Here is a 24,856-nt window from a genome sequence, read left to right on the forward strand (position 1 = left end):
CACGTATGAGGTCAGAATGCGCTGACATAAGACGGAGGTGATTCAGATACTCTGGAGTCGAAAAATATCATCAATTTGGACTGATAATGAAATAATTTGATTTAGTCAGAGGATATAAAAAATATTTGCTATTTTAGAATTTGATGGGGTCTGGGTAGCTCAGCGAGTATTGACGCTGACTACCACCCCTGGAGTCACGAGTTCGAATCCAGGGCGTGCTGAGTGACTCCAGCCAGGTCAACCAAATTGGCCCCCCTAGCCCAGTTGCTAGGGAGGGTAGAGTCACATGGGGTAATCTCCTCGTGGTCACTATAATATGTGGTTCTAAGCTCTCAGTGGGCGTGTGCGAGTTGTGCTTGGATGCCACGGAGAATAGCTTGAAGCCTCCACATGCGCTTTGTCTCCATGGTAACGCGCTCAACAAGCCACTTGATAAGATGCGCGGATTGACGGTCTCAGACACGGAGGCAACTGAGAATCGTTGTCCGCCACCTGGATTGAGGCGAGTCACTACGCCACCATGAGGACTTAGTGTGCATTGGGCATTCCAAATTGTGGAGAAAAGGGGAGAATTTGTTTTTATTTGAGGGGTCCGCATATATTTTTATTTTAGTAAAGATGACAAGTATGAATAAATAAAAATGCAAACATCCCTACATCACAAGACCGCTAAGCGCACCGTTTGTTGTCTCACGGGATGCATTCTTGTGTTCCATCGGCGCTATTTTTAATGGTCGGTCTACATATGTACATAGACATCAGATGGATGCTTTTAGTGCATCCTGCTGGTTTTCAGCATCATAAACAGTGTTTTTTTAGGAAGCTGTGTCAAGTTTTTAAGTCAGTTTTAACATGACCTTTAACAAAAGAAAAGTTTATTTGTTTAAATAAATATCAGCCCCTGGGCAGTTTTGGCTGTAATCAGATAACAAAGTAATTAGTTACTGTATTCTAATTATTTTTTAGTAAAACAAAAACACTTTACATTTTTTATTCTTGTAATCAGATTCTAATTACTCACTTTTAATTAGTGTGCAGCATTAAAAAATGAGGTGTTATAGACAATATTTAGAATTTGTTGTGTGGGAAAACAAACTATCCTATATGTTTTTTTAGAAAGTAACTTAAAAGTAAAGAAATTTGTAATATGATTATGTTCTCAATTAAATAATCAAGAAAGTAAACTGATTAAAATTTTGTAGAAGTAACTAGTAATTTGTTGTGGATTACTTATTTTGAGTAACTTACCCAACTTTGCCCTTGGGACATGATTCATGAACACTCCTATACTGTACATATGCTAGAGGCATGATTGTGATTGCCAACTCTGTCATTCATCAAGTTAGTCGTGTTGTAAGAGGAAAATTTGGGGACATACACTCTCTCCACTCTGGAATGACTTAAGAGGCTTGAGAGACTCTTGAGTTTTGGTTACCTAATGTTTAGTGCTGTAGAAATCCCCCCAAAGGCGCCTGAATGGCCGAGCCTCTTGTGTGTGTGTACGGCCGCAGTTGTTGCGAGTGCAGCTGTGTGGCATTAACTCTCACTGAAACTGATGTTGGATAGCACTGCTATTACCATTAAGTGCCTGCAAACACACTGGGTCACAGAGTCAACTTTCACAGAGGTCATCCTACACCCTCATTTACAGCTACACACAGATATTCCTACAGTGGTGCCAGGTTGTTAATACTACACTAGAGACACTAAATCAAGTGTCCTCTCATGTGAATGTTTGTTATCTGTTTTAGTTGTTGGTTAGGTGTTGTGAATACTGTATATTGTAGAAAAATGAAAATTCATTGTGTTGATGGTGTAGTGGAATAAGGACAAACAGGATATTGTGAATATGGATGCCCCTGACAGGTGTCCTGAAAGATCTTTAGCAGGGTGTGAATAACAAGGTCATAATTCCATCTTAAACTCCCCTTCAGGAAGTCCAAATAAATGGCTTTGGGGCCTTAAAAGGTAGTTCATATCTAATATTGAAATTGCATATTCACATTCAGAGAGTAACTTTGTTATAAATATGATCATTCTGATTTGACTTGAATGCATCATTTAAAGGGATGGTTCATTTAAAAATGAAAATTCTCTCATAATTTTCTCACCCTCTTTCGATCCAAGATGTGTATGACTGTAATGTTTTTTTCTGCAGAACACAAACAAAAAAAGATTTTCACAAGAATATTACTGTTATATGACTTTTAAAGCTCCAAAAAGCACATAAATGCAGCATAAGAGTAATCCATAAGACTCTAGTGGTTTCATCAATGTCTTCTGAATAGATCAAATTTGTTTTACGGTGAGAATAGACCAAAATAACTCCTTTTTGACTATAAATTTTGACATTAGCAGCCTAGATTTCAAGTTCTGTTACACTTCCTATAGCGCCACCTAGGGCTCCGCGCATGCCTCAAGCACTAGAAAGTGGAATCGAGCTTGAAATCATAATCGTGCCTAGAGATTGAAATGGCAAGATAAACAGAGAAAATTAGTGACAAAATGGTTTGTTTTCAAAGCCAAGAATTGTATCGAGGCACAGATCTGGGGAAGGGTACAGAAACATTTCTGCAGCATTGAAGGTCCCAAGGAGCACAGTGGCCTCCATCATCCGTAAATGGAAGAAGTTTGGAACCACCAGGACTCTTCCTAGAGCTGGCCGCCCAACCAAACTGAGCGATCGGGGAGAATGGCCTTAGTCAGGGAGGTGACCAAGAACCCGATGGTCAGTCTGACAGAGCTTCAGCATTTCTCTGTGTAGAGAGGAGAACCTTCCAGAAGAACAAACCATCTCTGCAGCACTCCACCAATCAGGCAGAGTGGCCAGACGGAAGCCACTCCTCAGTAAAAGGCACATGACAGCCCACCTGGAGTTTGCCTTAAGGCACCAGAAGGACTCTCAGACCATGAGAAACAAAATTCTCTGGTCTGATGAAACAAAGATTGAACTCTTTGGCCTGAATGGCAAGATTCATGTCTGGAGGAAACCAGGCACCGCTCATCACCTGGCCAATACCATCCCTACAGTGAAGTATGGTGGTGGCAGCATCATGCTGTGGGGATGTTTTTCAGTGGCAGGAACTGGGAGACTAGTCAGGAACGAGGGAAAGATGAATGCAGCAATGTACAGAGACATCATTGATGAAAACCTGCTCCAGAGCACTCTGGACCTCAGACAGGTGTGAAGGTTCATCTTCCAACAGGACAATGACCCTAAACACACAGCCAAGATAACAAAGGAGTGGCTACGGGACAACTCTGTGAATGTCCTTGAGTGGCCCAGCCAGAGCCCAGACTTGAACCCGATTGAACATCTCTGGAGAGATCTGAAAATGGCTGTGCACCGACGCTCCCCATCCAACCTGATGGAGCTTGAGATGTCCTGCAAAGAAGAATGGGAGAAACTGCCCAAAAATAGGTGTGCCAAGCTTGTAGCATCATACACAAAAAGACTTGAAGCTGTAATTGGTGCCAAAGGTGCTTCAACAAAGTATTGAGCAAAGTATTGAGCAAAGGCTGTGATTTTTTTTATTTTTTTATTTTTAATAAATTTGCATTATTGAATAAGGCTGTAACATAACAAAATGTGGAAAAAGTGGAGTGCTGTGAATACTTTCCGGATGCACTGTACCTGGATGTTCAATAAGTTAATCTGCTGATAACTGGTGTTATTGAAGAGGCTTGATTTAACTCCATTGAATATCCATTGCATATACATCGGCTTTTAGGAACATCATTTTGAAGCTGGACTCCTCAATGACATGCATCATTTAAACATTTATATAAGAGACATTTAAATAGCATAATCTTGCTCATTGGCCACATGCTGTGGCACATCTGTCAGTATGATGGAGATGATGGCTCAGTCTGTGCAGGTTTGTTTTACATGTGATGTATTTATATATATCAGTGTCAGCTGGTGCTTATCATAAGTAGGGAATCACAGAAGCTTCACAAACTGCTGCTCAAATGGTGCAATTTCTAAACAAATATCTTTAGGTTAAATAAGCTCAAAACTGTTTTTGCAACAAAACAAAAAATGTCTGCAAAGTATGACTCAAACCATCTTAGCGTATTTTCTTTGATGCCCAGGTCAGAGAGGGTGGAAATAAAATCTGGTGGTTCACTGTGTCGAAAGCAGCAGACAAGTCAAGGAGGATGAATACAGATCATTTGGAGTTCGCTCTCGCCAGTTGCAGGGTTTTAGCTACTGACAAGTGGGCAGTCTCTGTTGAGTGTACTTTTTACTTCTTTACCTCATAGAAATCTAATGGTACAGAAATGTGACATAGAATATTGTTGAAACATAGCTTCAGCAGCGCTCTATGGACCATGTGTCTACTGACTTCTATGGACATTTATTCATTTGGTAGACGCTTTTATCCAAAGTCAGTCAGACAAAATTGCCATTCTACAAAGTTTCACTAGCATCAGAATAGTATTCAAAAAAGATTAAAGTGCAACAAGAATTATTATTTTTTGTGACTGGTTAAGTGCTCTTGGAAAAGATGTGTTTTTAGCCATTTTTTGACAGAAAGTGAGTCAGATTCACGGATGGAGTTGGGAAGGTCATTCCACCAACGTGGTATGATGAAACTGAAAGTCCGGGAAAGTTCTTTAGCCGACTGCAGGCTTCTAGTGGGTGTGTAACTCTGATTTTAGGTATGCTGGAGCAGACCTAGTGACTGTTCTGTATGCCAGCATTAGAGCCTTGAATTTGAAATGTGCATCAACCAGCAGCCAGTGGAGAGAGACAAAGATTGGTGTAATATATGCTCTCTTTGGTTCATTAAAGACCAGACATGCTGCTGCATTCTGGATCATTTTCAGAGGACTAGTTGCACATGCAGGAAGGCCTGCAATGAGAGCATTACAGTAGTCCAGTCTAGTTATGACAAGTGACTGAACAAGCAGTTGTGTGGCATGTTCAGATAGTATGGGTCTTATCTTCCTGATATTGTAGAGTGTAAATCTACATGATCCTGCGGTCTTTGAGATGTGGTCTGTGAAATTTTGCTTGTCATCAATGGTTACCCCTAGATATCTGACCGTTTTGGAAGGCGATACTGTAGTTGCACCCAGCTACACGGTGAAGTTGTGTTCAACAGCATGGTTGGCTGGAAAGGCAAGGAGTTCGGTCTTGGCTGGGTTAAATTGCAGGTGGTGTTCCTTCGTCCAGGCCAAGATGTCTGCCAGGCAGGCAGACATTCGAGCAGTCATGGTGGTGTCGTTGGGCTGGAAAGATAAGTAGAGTTGCATGTCGTCAGCGTAGCAGTGGTAAGAGAAACTTTATGCTTGAATGATGGGTCCCAGTGATGTTGTGTATATAGAGAAGAGAAGTGGCCCAAGCACCGAACCCTGAAAGGTACCCCAGTAAGTAGCTGACGTGGCTTGGACACCTCACCTCTCCAGGCTACATTGAAAGGCCTACCTGAGATAAAGGAATTAATTAGGAATTATATCTGGTGGAGACACATTGATGTGGTCAAGTGTAAATGGAATGGGCTTATTCATCGGATCGCAATCCGATCAGTAAAAAGGTATTAAGTGACCAAATGTAAATACCCCCTTCATGTCCTGCTGCTCTACATGCTCAACAACATCACAATCAACATGACTGAATTCTGACATTTATTTATTTCAACCAATGTTAGATGGACATAAATATCATAATGTGTCTGTACTAAACACTCTGTACTTAGTTAGATTACAGCCCATGAACTTCTCACATATTTATGATGTTGCTGTGTTTGTGTGAAGGTGTTTGCTGTAATGATGTCAACCTGTACTCCTCTTTTATTGGCTGTCTCATGCTGTGTGATCGTGGTGACATCATCACTCAACCTCGACGACCCCAATGTCTGCAGTCACTGGGAGAGGTGACACACACACACACGCACACACAAACGTTGTATCGTTCACATGTGTGTGGTCCCATTACTGCAGCACAAATGTCTGAGAGCAGCAGTTGTGTGTATTTAAAAGTGTATCAATATGAACTTGTTCAGAATCTAAATAGCATCATATATTTGATGAGTATGTGTGTGGGCTCCTAATGCTCCAAATGACATATAGAAACACACACACACACACACACACACACACACACACACACAGAGTACTGACATTAAAGCAGCTCTGTATGTAGTGATGTAGACACCTGTCTGTCTGTCTTTGTGTATTTGTTTGATATTCATACAGTTCCAGAAATGATCTGCTGCTCAGTTACAGCCACAAAAGCTCATGTGTTATTACAGTGAGAACAGTTGTGTCTACCGGCTGTGTTTAGAGACATTTATATGCAAGAAGAGCATTACACGCTTATAAATGAGTAATATCGTTAGAAATAGCTACAACCAAATCAATTATTGCTTTATTATTATTATTATTATCATTAAGTGTGAAAAGCCGTATAGGCTCCCAGTGATGCCCGGCATCTGGGTGGGACCCAAAATTAGATATTTACAGCTTCTCGTCCAATGAACATCAATCATAGGTATGCTATAGACTCCCATTGAAGCATGGCTTCAGTAGCGATCTATGTGTGTCCACTGACTGCTTGTGTAGAAAAAAGTGGACTGCGTTACTTCAAGAACAGTATGCTAGTAATGTGTGATATTTGACAGTTTTACTCAGTAAAGTATTGAAATAACTAATGTTATTTAACTGAACATAAATTAAACATGTTATTGATGCATTTTTTATGATGTTTTAGGGGAAGCCATGCTTCATGTGCAGTCTTAAAGAAACCGCTACTGTGTATAATCTGCTAATAATACATTATTTAGTTAATTGTGGCATCTGCTATTTTAATCTCTATTATTTATTTAATGAATTGCAACCCTAATTCTACAGTAATCATTAGAGTAGATTAGTGTAAGAATAATAAACCATATTACTAGGCCGCTGAATAGTTTATTCTGATTTTATCAAAGCATGGATTTTACCATGGCTATTGGGATTTTACTCCATGTTGTGTCTAGAAGCACCCTTTGACCTGTGGTAAAAGCATTCTGGTTCAATGTTTAATGTCTTTTACTCCAACCGTCTGTGTGCTGAATCACAATGATGTACGAAAGCAGTATTACTACAGTTAAACAGCACCGGACTGTAAATATCTTGAGGAACACACACACACACACATTAGCTGTGTTGTACAGTCACACATTCTGTGCATTAGGAAACACTCTCAGCTAACAGCTGTTCCCACACGTTACTGTGTGAACGTGAATCTAGCTGGGAAACAAACCCACAGCTTTGTTCCTTTCAATCTGCTTTTATGGAGTTCTGAGCCGTTCCTTAATTTGGCCACGGACATCTCCTGCCTGTTAAAACTGTGTGTGTGTGTGTGTGTGTGTGTGTGTGTGTGTGTGTGTGTGTGTTTTTGCTCTTTTGAGGTGAAGGAACTTGCTTGTTGAAAGCTAATTCAATTAATCTAAAGGATAAGAACCCAGAGTTTGTTTTAAAATGTTTAAGAGCTGAGTTTGCAATGGTTACTGCAACAAAGTCTGAATCACAGTTTCAGTACATTTACCATCAGACTCAGCGATTACATTTTTAACAGAAAAGTATGATAGATCAATGGTTTGTTGGTACAATTTTATTGTACATTTTTTTAAATATTTGCTGTGATAATCAACCCCAAAACAATTTAAATGTAACAGGGGGAAATGTCTTTGCAAAATCATGTTTTGAAAAATAAATGTCAAGCGTCAATTATAATGTGTGATTTAAAACAGGACATTGGGATATTGATTGTTACTGCAAGAATTTACACCATTATCAATTAAAAATATATGAAATCCAAACAGACTGTGACAAAGTTGAATATGTTTCTTTTTTTATGTATAAATGCAGAAAGATTTCTATCTGGGACAGTGTTAAGGTTTGGGATTTAATTAATCTGGAGTACATGGAAAATAATTGAACAAAAGAATTCTATGGGATATCCTAATTTCCATGGAGAAATAAGCATGTTTGTGCGTGTGTGTGTGTGTGTGTGTGTGTGCGTGTGCGTGTGCGTGTGCGTGCGTGTGCGCGTGCGTGTGTGTGTGTGTGCGTGTGCGTGTGCGTGTGTGTGTGTGTGCGTGCGCGCGCATGTGCAGTTACTCTGTCACCGTGCAGGAGTCGTACATGCACCCATTTGATCAGGTCTTCTACACCAGCTGTGCAGACATCCTCAACTGGTTTAAATGCACTCAACACAGGTGTGTGAGCATGAAATCACTTCACTACACACATTTCATAAAGAGAAAGTTGTTAATAGTTTCACAAGTTGAGAATATTCAATGATTTGTAAATAATTAATCATATATTCTTGAAAAATAAATGTATTAATGACAAAGTTGCACAAAAGATAAATATTTGCATCTATCTGCGTTTGCCGGGTGTTTAAGGGTGAGCTACAGGATGGCGTACCGCAGGGGTGAGAAGACGATGCATCGACGCAAGTCTCAGTGCTGCTCGGGATTCTACGAGAGCAGAGACATATGTGTCCGTGAGTATTACTGCTGTGCTTACTGTATTTACACCTGCAATATACGCCAAACAGCACTGTCAATCCATCTCCTGTTCATCAGAATATAGTCAAATACATCTTTCATCCAAAGCAGTAATGATCTGAACCACAGCAGGAGTCTTCATGAGGTCGATGGATGGATGGATGGATGGATGGATAGATGTGGCTGTTAGATCTTTTATATGATGAAAAATCTTTTATTCAGTGAATATGAGAAGTGAGTAGTGCAGCAGCTGAAAGAGACGTTTATGGGGTCTGAAAGAATCTGTTGTATTTATAGTGTCTGTAATCACATGCTGCATCTCCACATCACTGAACTACTGTTAAAGAAAGGGAAACTTGAATGCCTTTCTAATGAGTATGTGATGAGGAGGAGGGTGTGGCTGGGCCGTGATGGGGCATGGCAGTATGAATCAGCTGATCAGCGGGAGATCGAGATAAGGGGCAGCCGGAGAAGCCGGTTCGAGTGAGATGCACGTGGCCGTGTTGTGTGTTTGTTTTATGTTGAGTTTTGCATTAAAACTTTGTTGACTGTTCAGCCAGTTCCTGCCTCACTTTTATCCAAAGTGACTGACGAAGACTTTCCTCATTGACTAACGCTTGGTCGACTATTAGGGGAAAGCCCTAGTTTGAATTTAGCTTTTAGAAATTTAAGTACTGGAATATCTGTAAAATCAGCATGTTTTGTTGAAAAGTGCTTAAAATTAACACAGTAAACTTCAGAAACTTGAGATGCCTGAGAAACGCATACATTTTCAGACTTGTAAATATTCTTCACGTCACTTGTAATGCAAGCCGTGAACAGAGAATTACTGTATATGAAAGCTCAGAATTCTTCTGTGAAAGTTGTGCTGGAAAAAGTACTTGAAAGTCCTTGATTTTCATTAATTGATGCCTGTATGAACCCTGGTTAGTGAATTTGCTGCTCACTTACAGAACACAATCATCAGGAGAGAAAATGGATTTGCAAAATTGAAAGATAGTTGAAGACCAAACATTTACAGAGGTTGCAAGATGCAGAAAGGCCAGCTAGAAGAGTATTGCAGTAGTCCAGTCTAGAGATGACAAGAGCCTAGACATGGAGTTGTGCAGCATGATCAGATAAGAAGGCGGATTCTCCTGATATTTTACAGTGCAAATCTGCATGACTGGGTGATCATTCCAATGTGGTCCATAAAGTTTAGCTGGTCATCAAACACTATACCCTGGTTTATGGCAAACCTGCTTTGATGTTGTCGGTATTGCAGTGTGTGTGATGAGGAGGAGGGCGTGAGGGTACACGGCCAGTGCTGAATCAGCTGATCAGCAGGAAACCTTGATAAAGGGGAGCCAGAGATGCCAGTTTTACCGTTAAACTCTATGTTGACTGTTCAGCCAGTTCTGCCTCCTCCTTGCCCGTCCTTTACCTGTTAAACAGTGGTAGGACAATCCATGTGCATTGATGATCCTGTATGTCCCAGTGATATTTTGGAATGAAAAAGAGGCACTGAACCCTGAGGTACCCCCTTGGTTAGTTGATGTGATTAAGACACTGCTCCCCTCCAAGATAGCCTGAGAGTTCTACATGTGAAGTGTCATGATGTTCAGAGGATAGGATGATCTGGTGAGTCAGGCAGCAGAATGAGAACACAATTTGAAGGCAGTTCACACCAGCCGCGGGTTTCAATTTAACAGGATTGACATTTACATAAAAGGCTCTGTTTCGTTGAGCAGATTGTTCATTTCTCAGAATGGTAACATGCTTTCAATGATTCCTGACATACTGATATCAGTTTGAATGTTTGTGAGTATTTGAGAGACAGTTCTGGTTCCAGTGTTTAGCAGCCTCCTTTCCAAATGATAACAGGTTCCAATTAAATAAAATAATGATTAAAAACTTTCTTTTTAAAATGGTAGTACTTGTACTAAGGATTGGTGATTAACAGTTGCAGTGTTGCCAGATCACACAAAGAAACAAGCGACCTGATAGACTAAACATCCCTTCAATGACACGAATGGTATAAAGCTCCGAGATCACATCTGATTTTCCACAACTCATGTGTCTGGAGTTCTTTGTATACTGAATGTTCATGTATGACAGACATTGTATCAATGTTTTGTCCGCGGAACAATCTGTAAACTCTTTAAACTGCAGAACAGCCCATAGAAGACACTGTAAGTCTATCCCTCAAAGCCTCATTGTCATTCCCATTAAAAATCAAAGATGGCGCTGCTGTGAATAAGGTCACACGTTTAATTGCAGCTGGTATTAATTAGCAACATGACACTGTCGTGCATGTTGGTGGTACACTGTAAAAAATGACCAGGATTTTACCAGATTTACCAGTAGTTTCTTACAATAAAATACTGTATTCAGAATTTTATTGTAAAAATGAATACAGGCTAGGTCATTTTAATTTTCGAACATTTCACACTGCATTGTGGGATAATGGTGTTTAATTTGAAGTCACTATTTTGGTGTTTAGTGTTCCCTTTGGATGGGAACTTTGACTTAATGGTTTCTAACTAATTTTCAAACAAAAAAGAACACAATATATTGCACTGAGATGCGTGGAAAATATCAGTTCAACTTAGTGATTGACTTCAGTTTTGGTCACAATTTGAAATCACCACTATTTGGTGCAATTAAAAGTGAAGCATTGTTAATGAGGGAGGAATGCATGCAACACTATAATTACTTTTGTCTCTCACAGATTTTGTTTGGGACCTGTCAATCAGCCATGCAAAGAAATCCACTCTTAGCATTCAAAACTCAACAATAGTGACAATTAGTGAACATTGCACTTTAGAAATATATATATTTAGTAATTGACATTCTACAGCACAACACTGCAAATTCCAGTAATTCCCTGGCACTGTTCACTGCAAAGTCACAGTATACAGTTGTCTATTAATTGTGATCAATTGTAGAAACACTGCTGTAAAATATACCATGAACGTCATGCAACTAGTAGCCAGGAATTTAGGAACAGCGGTGCTCCCTGGTTTTTACGTTTTAGTGCACTGGGACAGTTTTGCGGACGAGACAGCCCTTGAAACATCCGATTCCCTGATCAGTGCCCTGACTACTGAACTAGGGAGCTGATTGAGGTGTATCTTGTTCCCATGTGTTTGATTAGGGTTGGATTTAAACTCCTCATCACTTAAAGCCCTCCAGGAGCAGAGTTTCATATCCCTGTGTCTGTTCTGCTGTAAAACGTTTCGCCTTTATGAATGTGGTTCTTTTCCTGCTTTATTATGTTTGAAAATAGTCACCTCACTTTGTAGCTAAATTTGCTGGGCTCATTGATATCATGATCTCAGCAGCATGTGTGTGTGTGGTTTCAAGTGGTTTCTCCTCATGTTTGTTTTGTGTTCTCCTCATTGAAGGGCTGTAATGTGATCAGACTCTCTCTTGTTTTCGCTTCAGCTCACTGTGCTGAGAAATGTGTCAATGGCCGCTGCATGGCCCCCAACACCTGTCATTGTGAGCCGGGCTGGGGCGGAGCCGACTGCTCCAGTGGTGAGTACTGCAGCTGTGCCCGTCTGTCTCTAACACACACACAAACTCTCTCTCATCTAGTGAGCATCAGCTGGGTTTTTAAGCGTTTTGAAGAATATACTGTAGTTAATCAGTCTTGTTCCTCAAAACACTACAGTCTCTATTATTTTATTGATGAGTTCTTCATCTGTAGAGTTTTACATGTAAGATGTGCAGCGTTTGCTGAAAGACTGCACGAGAAGCACAGCTTTCCTTAAATTTCATAAGAAATAAAGCAATGACGAGCAATCTACTTAATTACACATGAATCTTTGTACATTTCCATATTTTAGCAAATAAAAGTGTCAGATATTGCACATCAGTATTACACTGTTTGATCAAGTAATGTCATTTTGACATTCCATTTTATTCCTTTATGAATATGTCCATAGAAGTCAGTGGACTCACGGCCCATAGAGAGTTTTTCAATGGGAGTCTATCTGCACCATTAAATTTCATTGAAATAAAGACTTTTCTTGCCCAGACGCCGTGCTTCTACGGGAACTTCATGAGCTCTATTTGCATTGGCTTTTCTCTTTGTCCAGATTTCAGCATTTTCAGCCCCATGAGCACAAACGAAACTGCCATTGCAAAGGGAATTTAACAGGGTACTAATGATGTCTTGGTATATAGGCTAATAAGTTATGGCAGCAAAATGAGCCATTATGCTTAGCATGTTCTTCCAATGCAGATGCTACAGACTTCTGCTTCGCAGCTTATTCCCATTACCAAGCACTGAAATATCAATAACAACGGTCAAAAACGAGTGAATAGTCTTTGTATTTAATTAACGTAAATCAGTTGCTCACTAAAGGCCGAGTGTTGACATTCCATTCCGATGGCAAACCCTGAATAGATAAGTACACAATCACACACATTTATGTTGAAGTTACTGGGCTCTAGCACTCGCTGCATGCACCCTTGTGTGTGTGTGTGTGTGTGTGTGTGTGTGTGTGTGTGTGCTGTGAGAGAGAGAGAGAGAGAGAGAGAGAGAGAATTCACGTATATGGTGCACTAGATTTAATTACGTATTTTGTTGAGCATTTCAATATGGATGTTTAGGGAATCTAGAAATCCACACTGGTCACTTTTTAAGGTTCAAAAAAAGGGGAAACATCCATGAAAAGAGGACGTATGGTCATAATAGGTTCCTTTTAAAACTCTTCAGTACCTTTGCATTATTTGTGCATTAATAAGTACCGCCTTCTCACACACTCTGCAGAGAATAACTTGGTCTCTCCCTCATTCACATACACACACTCACAGCACGACAAGAGATATTACCACACATGTGGTAAAAGGCCCCAGGTGGGTTATATTGATATTGTGTAGATACCGGGGCAATAGATATAGGGCGCAATTTGTCAACTTATTAGAATACTTTTAAGGCAGCGAGATGCTTTTTGAGGAACAAATGAAGATAATACTTACTCAAAATAACTACATTTGATATTTTATTACATACAAGTATTTTAAAACCAAATGAATCTCCATTGTGATTGGATAAGTCAATGTGAGCAAACTTTGAACATTTTTCATGACAAATCTATTCCACCACTTAATAAACACGGTGTGTTTAATAGGGACCGTTAGCAGCTGATCATTCCATGTCTTGTGTTTCGTGTGAGCGCACAGATCCGGTTAGTTACCACCGTGCACTCTTCGGTCGATCTTGTTCGTGTTTGTTTTGGTCAAAGTGTGTTTACGTTTCTCCCTCATGTGTGTCAGGTGCCGCTGGCACGCGGAATCAGCTTTTCCATGGGAACCCTGATTGTTGCCTCGTACGAAAGTGAATGACTTTAACTCCCATAGAGAAAACATAAACCAACAAACCATGTTATTATCACTTTTCATAATTTGAACTCCTTACCCAACCCCTAAACCTAATGATTAATTCATGATTTTAATAAGAAAATAGTGAACCACATAAGAAAGAAAATGTTGGGGTTTGGAACAATACAAGGGAAGCTGGTTGGAATGAAAGTTGTACATTTTCTCATCTCACTGTAGCAAGGCATACTCTGATGCTTGACGACACTAAAGCTCTGAATCCCAACATGTATAAATCCTCACCCATTGGATGGATTTTGCTGATTGTTTTTAATGTCACTTATGAGATTTCAAGTTGTTTTTGACTCTTTGGTTTATCAAAGTGTCTCGTGCAGTCAGCGCTGAAGTGACTTTAATTTCCTCTGAACACTCTTTGTATTTGGACTTTCTGGGCCACAGAACACCAACAAAACACCCTCACTGGATTGAGGTTGAAGGAATGATGAAGGAGAAAAGGCCTTTCTTCATCAAAACAAAGAGAGCTGCATGATTGGCCAGAGAGGCAGGAAATGACCTCAGGGCTCAGATCATGTGATGTGAGATATAGGCCAGAGCATGACAACAACACAACATCCTCAAATACACTTGACCGACCTTAAGCTCTTCCTTCAGCTTGTGCAGATTGAAGCATTCACCATCTCGTACCATCTGCATGATGAGTACATCTCAGTGTTCAACTCCTCCTTTACAAGCACATCTGTACACAACATCTCCATAACCATTGTCATTTATTGTAGGCTACATCACAGGCCTTTTTTATCTATCCTATAGCCATATTTCTACATCATAGCTCTCCTGGAGTAACAGCTGTCATATTAGATCAATGGCTAATGCATGACCGCATGTCGTGAAATAAGCACAACTTCTCATAGATTTGGCTTAACCAAACTTTTAATTATTTTTAACAATGTCCTGACTGTTTTAATATGTTAAGTACATTTTACATGGTGAAATCCATTTAGAACAGGCTGGGTTGCTCTATTGGTCCTGCACTATTCATTCAGTTGTTTTCAGTAAATAAACATGTATTCACTAAAGGTGAATGTGTGTCATGTTCTATATTTAATGTACAATGATCATAATGCAAGGTGATTTTCAGCATAATTTAGTGTCGGATTTGTAAAAAGTATTTTAAATTGGTCGTTTTTTTACTTATTTCTGAAGGTTGGTTTCTTTTTAGACTAGTCGACTTCAAAATTTGAAACACAGAAACACTTTGAAATTAGTCGTTCAGCACATCCGTACTGTGAACAAGCTTCTCCCAAAGCGCTCATGAACACACAATAGACGTCAAGATTTTCACTGGAAAATGATTAAATTTGGTTGTTTCTCACCAAAACTATATTGTATGTCTTCTATATTTGGAATCTGATGAGTCACATGGACTGTTTTTTTGTTTTTTTTAATACACTTTTGGGTCCTTTTTCAGGCTTTAAATTTAGTTTCTATCAACTTCCATTATGTTGAAAAGACTGGCCAAGAGCCATATAAAAAGTCATGAGGTTTTATAATAATGTACGGGTGAGTAAATTATGACAGAATTGTTCTTTTTCAGTGATCTATTGTCTGTTTTGTCTGTGTCAAGCTAGATTATGTCAGTCTCCACAGAACAAACACAATGTTTAATATTTCCCAATTGTATTGTCATACTGTATGTAATTAATCGTTTTTTGTCACGTTAGGCATTTTTATGTGTCTATGCTTTTCTATGATATACTGAAGAAGGCATAGCATTGGCTCAAAATTCAATAAAGTAAAGAAATAAAAGAAACAAAATGCACATCCTAAATACATAATAACAAAATGGGGTAGCTTTTTTTATGCCAAGTTTATTTAATGATTTCCCAGTTTTTGGTATTTTATTGACAGCATACCCTCAAGCTGGCATGAACAAAAACCTTATGATCATGTTGCCATAATGCAATAATGCAATTTGCTTACTTTTGATTAGTGACCTAGTCAACTTTTTTTCAAATACATCATGTTGATTTCAAGGTTTAAATGAAAAAAATAATGTGGCATCAGACTTTTGCCACCACTTTATATGAATGTATAAATCCACCCATCCATTAATTTCCATCACTTATCCATGTCTGAGTCATGGTGGCAGCAGGCTAAGCTGAGCAGCCCATGTGTTTTTTTTCTCTGGCCACATCCTCCAGCTCCTTCTGGGGGATCCCAAGTAATTCCCAGGCCATCCAAGTGATATAATCCTCCAGCGTGTTCTGGGTTTGCCATGGGGTCTGCTCCCAGTTAGACATGCAAGGAAAACCTCAACAGGGAAATGTCCAGGAGGCATCCCCACCAGATGACTGAACCACCTCAACTGGCTCCTTTCAAATTAAGGAGCAGCGGATAACTCTGAGCTTCTCCAGAACTTAGTTTAAACCCAGCAACCCTGCGAAGAAAGCTCATTTTAACCACTTGTATCTACATTCATATTCTTTCAATTAGCAGCTAAAGTTCATGACCATAGGTGAGGGTTGGAACAGATCAGCTGGTAAATGCTGAGAGGTGCTGACTCTCAGAAAAATGATGCCAACAGTGCAACATCATCTGCAAATAGCAGAGATGCAATCCTGAGGCCCCCAAAATGGACACACTCTGACAGCCTTAGCGAAGTCCAAAACCCACTCGGAAAAATCTTAACTTACTGCTGATAATGCGAACACAGCTCTTGCACTAGTTATACAAGGCCCGGCCGACATGCATTGGCGGCCCCGGTACCCCATACCCCACTTGACCTCCTGGGGAACGCAGCCATAAGCCTTTTCCAAGTCCGCAAAACACATGTACACTGAATGAGCAACCTTCCATGCCTTGCAAGGATAAAAACAGAATCCACAATGCTCTTCCTCAAGCTGAGGTTCGACAATTGTCCATAGTCTCCTTTACAGCTCCCTAGCAAAGGCTTTCCCAAGTAAGCTGAGAAGTGTGATCCCTCTGTAAATGTAAAACACTTTCCAGTCCCCCTTTTTAAAAATAGGACCCAACACACCTATTTGTCAATCACCAGGTACTGTCCCCGATTTCCCCATGATTCTTCAAAGGCATCACGTGGAGACATGTTCCACTGACAGACAATATCACCAGGCAAGGTCAGCACTTCCCCACACTGACTAATAACAGCCTGGTCAAAAATCTGCCTCCCTTGCTTAAGCCATCTGGGGCTGACCAAAAATCATCTAATCATCAATCATCTTCCCAAACTCCTTTCACACCCAAGTTTTCACTTCCGCAACTAACACAGCTTCTGGTGTGCCACTACCTGTTATCTGAATCAGGAGTCCCTCAGGCCAACCTATATGGAAAGGTCTCCTTCTTCAGCCTAAAGGCTTCCCTCACAGCTGGTGTCCACCATAGGGTTCTTGGGTTGCCGCAGACACCAACAACCTTCCAGCCACAGCTCCCAGCAGACGTTTCCATGAAGGAGGCTTTAAACAGGATCCATTCACTGGAAGTGGTACTTGAGACAAGATCCTCTACCAAAGGTTCTCAGTTCACTATCACAATCCTTTAGGTTTGCCAGGTCTGTCCGGCAGCCTCCACAGCATCTGACACAACCCACCACCAGGTGGTGATCATCTGACAGCTTTGTTCCTCTCTTTACCCAAGAGTCCAAAATCATACATCTGCATGTCTGATGATAAAACAATAAAGTTGAACATTGTCCTTTGGCCTAAGATGTTTTGGTACAGAGAACACTTCTGAACAACCTTATGTTTAAACATGGTGTTTGTTAAGGCCAATCCTTGATAAGCACAGAAGTCCAATAACTAGACATCGCTCTGGTTCAGATCAGGCAGACCATCCCTTACAACAACTCCTTTCTGGGATTCTCCTGTAGTCACCCACATGGGTGTTGAAGTTACCCACTGGTTGCACAGGTTTCCTACATCTCTCCTTGCAGCTGGTAAGCTTACAAGGACACAGCCCAACATTGTTTCTTTAGCCAACCAGGCGCTTGTCTTCGAGCTCCTCCCCTAGGCCTGGCTCCAGGAGAGGGTCCCGGTTTTCTTGATCCGGACGAGGAATCCGTCTTGCCTGTTGGCCACATCATAGGTGACTTTTAGATCACTCTTTGTCTGGTCTCTCCCCTGCGACCAATTTGTCAAGGAAGGCCCTACAAGAAATTAATGCTCCTGACAACACGGCTTCCAGGGTCACTGGGGTGCTCAAACATCTTCACCTCTGTAAGGTGGCGATCCACGTAGAGATGAATGTATGAATACAATTTTTTTAAATGCTGTAACTGGTCACCATTTCTTTTAACTTCCCCCCCCCACACCATTTTTAATCAACTTTTAGCTTTTTGCTGTTCACTTAAGTAGTGAAAAATGTATTTTTATAAAGTAGAAATATTCCATGTAGTCTCTCAATTAATATGAGCTCATGGAAACTGCATAATTAATAATTATAAAGAATTATCAACAAGCTGTTTAGAACATCTATAGATCAAGTATAGCTGTCATAGCGCAGGACATTTCATGTCAACTATCTATTTTCAGTGTAAAAATGGATTGATTTGGTTTATTATAATGTTTGTGTATCAGTACAGTGATAAATATGCAGTGCTGCAGATGTATTATTACAAATGCACTGTGATATTCTGTTGTATTTTGATGTGATACACTACATTAGCTTTTATCTAAATGTTTTGATTGTAGTCATACCTAAACATGTTTTTCACCCTCCAAGCATTTAATGTAGTAATCATTATGTGTTTGTGTAGCGTGTGACAGCAGCCACTGGGGTCCTCACTGCAGTAACCGCTGTCAGTGTCAGAACGGCGCGCTGTGTAATCCCATCACTGGAGCATGCATCTGTGCATCCGGGTACCGCGGATGGCGCTGCGAGCAGCTCTGTGATCACGGCACCTACGGTAACAACTGCCAACAGACGTGCCAGTGCCAGAACAATGCCACATGTCACCACATCACAGGGGAGTGTGTGTGCAGCCCAGGTTACACGGGAGCATTGTGAGTGTTACCTGCACACACACATAGAAACACATGACTGAAGTGTATCTGACTGACAGAAGTGTGTGTTGTTTTTGTGCAGCTGTGAGGATCTGTGTCCTCCAGGTAAACATGGGCTTCAGTGTGAGGAACGCTGCCCGTGTCAGAAAGGCGGTGTGTGTCATCATGTGACGGGAGAGTGTTCATGTCCTGCCGGCTGGATGGTACAAAACACACACCTTTAGGAATAGTATAACTGAAAAAAATTAAATAGTTTTGACCTGCTTTGTTTAAAATTTAACAATAACAATGTTGTGTTATATTATATAAGCTGTAAAAGTGCTTTTAGGCACAACACATAGTGGACTAAATATATTTACCATATAACATGCCCTCAAGCGCATTATTGATTTTTTAAAACAGTTACTACATAATCCTTTTGAAGTCTCCTATGTGTCATCCTTCCGCTTGAAGATACTGGGTTGTTTAATTCATTAAACAGTTGCTCCACTTTTGCCTGCAGTATCTCAGCGCATCTCTGTGTGTGTTCAGGGGACAGTGTGTGGTCAGCCGTGTCCTGCAGGGCGTTTTGGTAAAAACTGTTCACAGGAGTGTCAGTGTCATAATGGAGGAAGCTGCTCGCCATCCACTGGACACTGTGTTTGCACTGCAGGATACACTGGAGACAGGTCAGTAAACACACACACATTAGACTACGTCTCATAATTAGCCACTTTTAAGGGGGTCGCACACCGGACATGTCTGGCGGCGACATGGCGCTCTCTAAAATTCGAAATAACTGTTTTCAATGAAGGTACGCACACCGGACGGGTCTGGCGGCAACATTTTGCACTCTAAAATTCGAAAGAACTGTTTTCAATGAAGGTACGCACACAGGACGGGTCTGGCGGCAACATGGCGCTCTCTAAAATTCAAAAGAACTGTTTTCAATGAAGATACGCACACAGGACGGGTCTGGCGGCGACATGGTGCTCTCTAAAATTCGAAATAACTGTTTTCAATGAAGGTACGCACACCGGACGGGTCTGGCGGCAACATTTTGCACTCTAAAATTCGAAAGAACTGTTTTCAATGAAGGTACGCACACAGGACGGGTCTGGCGGCGACATGGCGCTCTTTAAAATTCGAAAGAACTGTTTTCAATGAAGGTACGCACACCGGACGGGTCTGGCGGCGATATGGCGCTCTCTAAAATTCGAAAGAACTGTTTTCAATGAAGGTACGCACACCGGACGGGTCTGGCGGCGACATGGCGCTCTTTAAAATTCGAAAGAACTGTTTTCAATGAAGGTACGCACACAGGACGGGTCTGGCGGCGACATGGCGCTCTTTAAAATTCGAAAGAACTGTTTTCAATGAAGGTACGCACACCGGACGGGTCTGGCGGCGACATTCCGCACTCTAAAATTCTAAAGAACTGTTTTCAATGAAGGTACGCACACCGGACGGGTCTGGCGGCGACATTCCGCACTCTAAAATTCTAAAGAACTGTTTTCAATGAAGGTACGCACACAGGACGGGTCTGGCGGCGACATTCCGCACTCTAAAATTCTAAAGAACTGTTTTCAATGAAGGTACGCACACAGGACCGGGTCTGGCGCGACATTTCGCACTATAAAATTCGAAAGAACTGTTTTCAATGAAGGTACGCACACAGGGCCGGGTCTGGCGGCGACATTCCGCACTCTAAAATTCTAAAGAACTGTTTTCAATGAAGGTACGCACACAGGACGGGTCTGGCGGCTGACATTTCGCACTATAAAATTCGAAAGAACTGTTTTCAATGAAGGTACGCATACAGGGCCGGGTCTGGCGCGACATTCCGCACTCTAAAATTCGAAAGAACTGTTTTCAATGAAGGTACGCACACAGGACGGGTCTGGCGGCGACATTCCGCACTCTAAAATTCGAAAGAATTATTTTCAATGAAGGTACGCACACAGGACGGGTCTGGCGGCGACATTTTGCACTCTAAAATTCTAAAGAACTGTTTTCAATGAAGGTACGCACACCGGACGGGTCTGGCGGCGACATGGTGCTCTCTAAAATTCTAAAGAACTGTTTTCAATGAAGGTACGCACACTGGACGGGCCTGGCGGTGACATTTTGCACTCTAAAATTCTAAAGAACTGTTTTCAATGAAGGTACGCACACCAGACGGGTCTGGCGGCGACATGGTGCTCTCTAAAATTAGAAAGAACTGTTTTCAATGAAGGTACGCACACCGGACAGGTCTGGCGGCGACATTCCGCACTCTAAAATTCTAAAGAACTGTTTTCAATGAAGGTACGCACACAGGACGAGTCTGGCGGCGACATTCCGCACTCTAAAATTCGAAAGAACTGTTTTCAATGAAGGTACGCACACAGGACAGGTCTGGCGGCAACATTTCGCACTCTAAAATTCTAAAGAACTGTTTTCAATGAAGGTACGCACACAGGACGAGTCTGGCGGCGACATTCCGCACTCTAAAATTCTAAAGAACTGTTTTCAATGAAGGTACGCACACAGGACGGGTCTGGCGGCAACATTTTGCACTCTAAAATTCTAAAGAACTGTTTTCAATGAAGGTACGCACACAGGACAGGTCTGGCGGCAACATGGCACTCTCTAAAATTCTAAAGAACTGTTTTCAATGAAGGTACGCACACAGGACGGGTCTGGCGGCGACATGGTGCTCTTTAAAATTCGAAAGAACTGTTTTCAATGAAGGTACGCACACCGGACGGGTCTGGCGGCGACATTCCGCACTCTAAAATTCTAAAGAACTGTTTTCAATGAAGGTACGCACACAGGACGGGTCTGGCGGCAACATTTCGCACTCTAAAATTCTAAAGAACTGTTTTCAATGAAGGTACGCACACAGGACGGGTCTGGCGGCAACATTCCGCACTCTAAAATTCTAAAGAACTGTTTTCAATGAAGGTACGCACACAGGACGGGTCTGGCGGCGACATTCCGCACTCTAAAATTCTAAAGAACTGTTTTCAATGAAGGTACGCACACAGGACGGGTCTGGCGGCGACATTCCGCACTCTAAAATTCTAAAGAACTGTTTTCAATGAAGGTACGCACACAGGACGGGTCTGGCGGCGACATTTTGCACTCTAAAATTCGAAAGAACTGTTTTCAATGAAGGTACGCACACAGGACGGGTCTGGCGGCGACATTTTGCACTCTAAAATTCGAAAGAACTGTTTTCAATGAAGGTACGCACACAGGACGGGTCTGGCGGCGACATTCCGCGACTCTAAAATTCGAAAGAACTGTTTTCAATGAAGGTACGCACACAGGACGGGTCTGGCGGCGACATTCCGCACTCTAAAATTCGAAAGAACTGTTTTCAATGAAGGTACGCACACAGGACGGGTCTGGCGGCGACATTCCGCACTCTAAAATTCGAAAGAACTGTTTTCAATGAAGGTACGCACACAGGACGGGTCTGGCGGCGACATTCCGCACTCTAAAATTCGAAAGAACTGTTTTCAATGAAGGTACGCACACAGGACGGGTCTGGCGGCAACATGGCGCTCTCTAAAATTCTAAAGATCTGTTTTCAATGAAGGTACGCACACAGGACGAGTCTGGCGGCGACATGGTGCTCTTTAAAATTCAAAAGAACTGTTTTCAATGAAGGTACGCACACCGGACGTGTCTGGCGGCGACATGGTGCTCTTTAAAATTCGAAAGAACTGTTTTCAATGAAGGTACGCACACAGGACGGGTCTGGCGGCGACATGGTGCTCTTTAAAATTCGAAAGAACTGTTTTCAATGAAGGTACGCACACGAGACGGGTCTGGCGGCGACATTCCGCACTCTAAAATTCTAAAGAACTGTTTTCAATGAAGGTACGCACACAGGACGGGTCTGGCGGCAACATTTTGCACTCTAAAATTCTAAAGAACTGTTTTCAATGAAGGTACGCACACAGGACGGGTCTGGCGGCGACATTCCGCACTCTAAAATTCGAAAGAATTATTTTCAATGAAGGTACGCACACAGGACGGGTCTGGCGGCGACATTCCGCACTCTAAAATTCTAAAGAACTGTTTTCAATGAAGGTACGCACACAGGACGGGTCTGGCGGCGACATTCCGCACTCTAAAATTCTAAAGAACTGTTTTCAATGAAGGTACGCACACAGGACGGGTCTGGCGGCGACATTCCGCACTCTAAAATTCTAAAGAACTGTTTTCAATGAATGTACGCACACAGGACGGGTCTGGCGGCGACATTTCGCACTCTAAAATTCTAAAGAACTGTTTTCAATGAAGGTACGCACACCGGACGGGCCTGGCGGCGACATTTTGCACTCTAAAATTCTAAAGAACTGTTTTCAATGAAGGTACGCACACCGGACGGGCCTGGCGGCGACATTTTGCACTCTAAAATTCTAAAGAACTGTTTTCAATGAAGGTACGCACACCGCCACCGCTGCTCGGCATCTGTCATCGGCGCCCAGCTACGACTCCGGAGGCTGATAACATTTCTGCCACGCCACAGAGCGCACCTCTCAAACTTATTTATAAGTTTTGTGAGAATCGGCCACACGGTGGTGCTATAATAAACTCCTGATCTCTATAAGCTAGAAAAAATGTTGTAGTTTCTCTGAATCCATCAGTGCAACCAAATCATATATTCACATGAATTTCTATTTCCTCGAAACTTTTTTGATTTCGATATTTTTGAAAAACCTACTTTTTCTAACTCGTCCTAGGCCGTCTCCCCAACTCACAAGAAATGTTGTATACATCATCTACGGACACCTCCCCCGACAAAATTTTAGGCTATATTTGTATATTTTTTATATGAGTGTAGCAGATAGTGAAGGAATGTAGATAGTGCTGAAATTGTTTAAACTCATATTCACTGAATGATGTAATGATGGTCACACACACATCATTAGTTCACAGAAACACCAACAACACTTGTGGCCTTCTGACCAACTGGAACAAGTGACATAGCATTATCAAATACACACATATCAGCCAGAAATAAAAGTTTTTTTGTTTTATCTAAAGTGCTGCATTTCTCTTTCTGGTATTGTTTAGCATTCTTCTGTGAAAGACAGAACTACTTCAGTCAGTGTAACAACCGGATGTAGACTCTTGATATTAACATTTCAAACTGACACGGATGCAGAATAAGTGTGTAGAATAAGAATGAGTGTGTTCTCTGGAGCAGCAATAGAAAGTTTATGTGTAATTACAGTATGAGTGAGTATGCAGCATATATTTAAACTGCAGGAATAGAAACTCAAGTGCACTTTTATGAGTTAATAAGAGCTTTGGCTTCAGCAGACGTCACTGTTACCTCCAATCTACCCTCATTTCACCACACCCTACCGCCCAGAAAATGATCACATCACAGCCGCAGGCAGGAGCCCACCAGACTGTGTGTGTGTGTGTGTGTGCTCTATAGATTTGTCTCCAGAAGTTAGCTAAATCTGTCAATTTAGGGACATTTGAAGTCCTCATTTAGGAAATCTATTCATGAATAAAGCAAATAATATTTAATAAAATTCTTAAAAAGTGTACTTTTACCAAAGAGTGTTTTCAAGCAATACTCGTGAGAAAAGAGCAAGTAACCCAAACTCATGTTGGGGTTCTTCAGTCTGTCGTCAGATTATTCATGTTTAAGTCATCTGCTAATGAACCAGATAACCCGGCCCACATTCATGAGCAGCATATTTCACAGGAGCCATCATACGGCACTCAATATATCAGGACATCTGCTCTGTAGAGACTGAGAGATCATCTAGAGAGAGTTCACAGAACATATAAACACACATACTTAATGCCACTACGAGGGAAAACTGCTTTTTTACTGTAACTATAGACAATATGTCCTCTGAATGCATTTTAAGGTTGAAATACTGTTTAAATTTATTCACAAATTCTAAATATATTACAATACATACGGTTAATTGCTATATGTACATATACATCGTGTTATAGAAATATATCTTAGTCAACAAACTACTTTTCATAATTACTGATCGGCAA

General features: G+C 41.3%; 1 protein-coding gene across 3 annotated transcripts in view; it reads left to right on the forward strand.

Annotated features, from left to right (window-relative positions):
- The window catches only part of megf10 (multiple EGF-like-domains 10), a 61,759-nt gene that overhangs the window by 12,258 nt on the left and 24,645 nt on the right, over positions 1 to 24,856 (forward strand). For 2 of the 3 annotated variants that reach the window (XM_052116484.1, XM_052116485.1), the window contains exons 2-8: positions 5,764 to 5,882; positions 8,109 to 8,210; positions 8,400 to 8,500; positions 11,931 to 12,023; positions 18,604 to 18,850; positions 18,933 to 19,053; positions 19,382 to 19,518. In XM_052116484.1, the coding sequence (XP_051972444.1) occupies positions 5,776 to 5,882; positions 8,109 to 8,210; positions 8,400 to 8,500; positions 11,931 to 12,023; positions 18,604 to 18,850; positions 18,933 to 19,053; positions 19,382 to 19,518 (908 nt within the window). In that variant the 5' untranslated portion in view covers positions 5,764 to 5,775. The remainder of the gene's footprint in view (positions 1 to 5,763; positions 5,883 to 8,108; positions 8,211 to 8,399; positions 8,501 to 11,930; positions 12,024 to 18,603; positions 18,851 to 18,932; positions 19,054 to 19,381; positions 19,519 to 24,856) is intronic. The other variant, XM_052116486.1, reaches the window with a different exon arrangement.

Source organism: Xyrauchen texanus, chromosome 43, assembly GCF_025860055.1.
Source record: "Xyrauchen texanus isolate HMW12.3.18 chromosome 43, RBS_HiC_50CHRs, whole genome shotgun sequence".
NCBI classification, from domain to species: Eukaryota; Metazoa; Chordata; class Actinopteri; order Cypriniformes; family Catostomidae; genus Xyrauchen; species Xyrauchen texanus.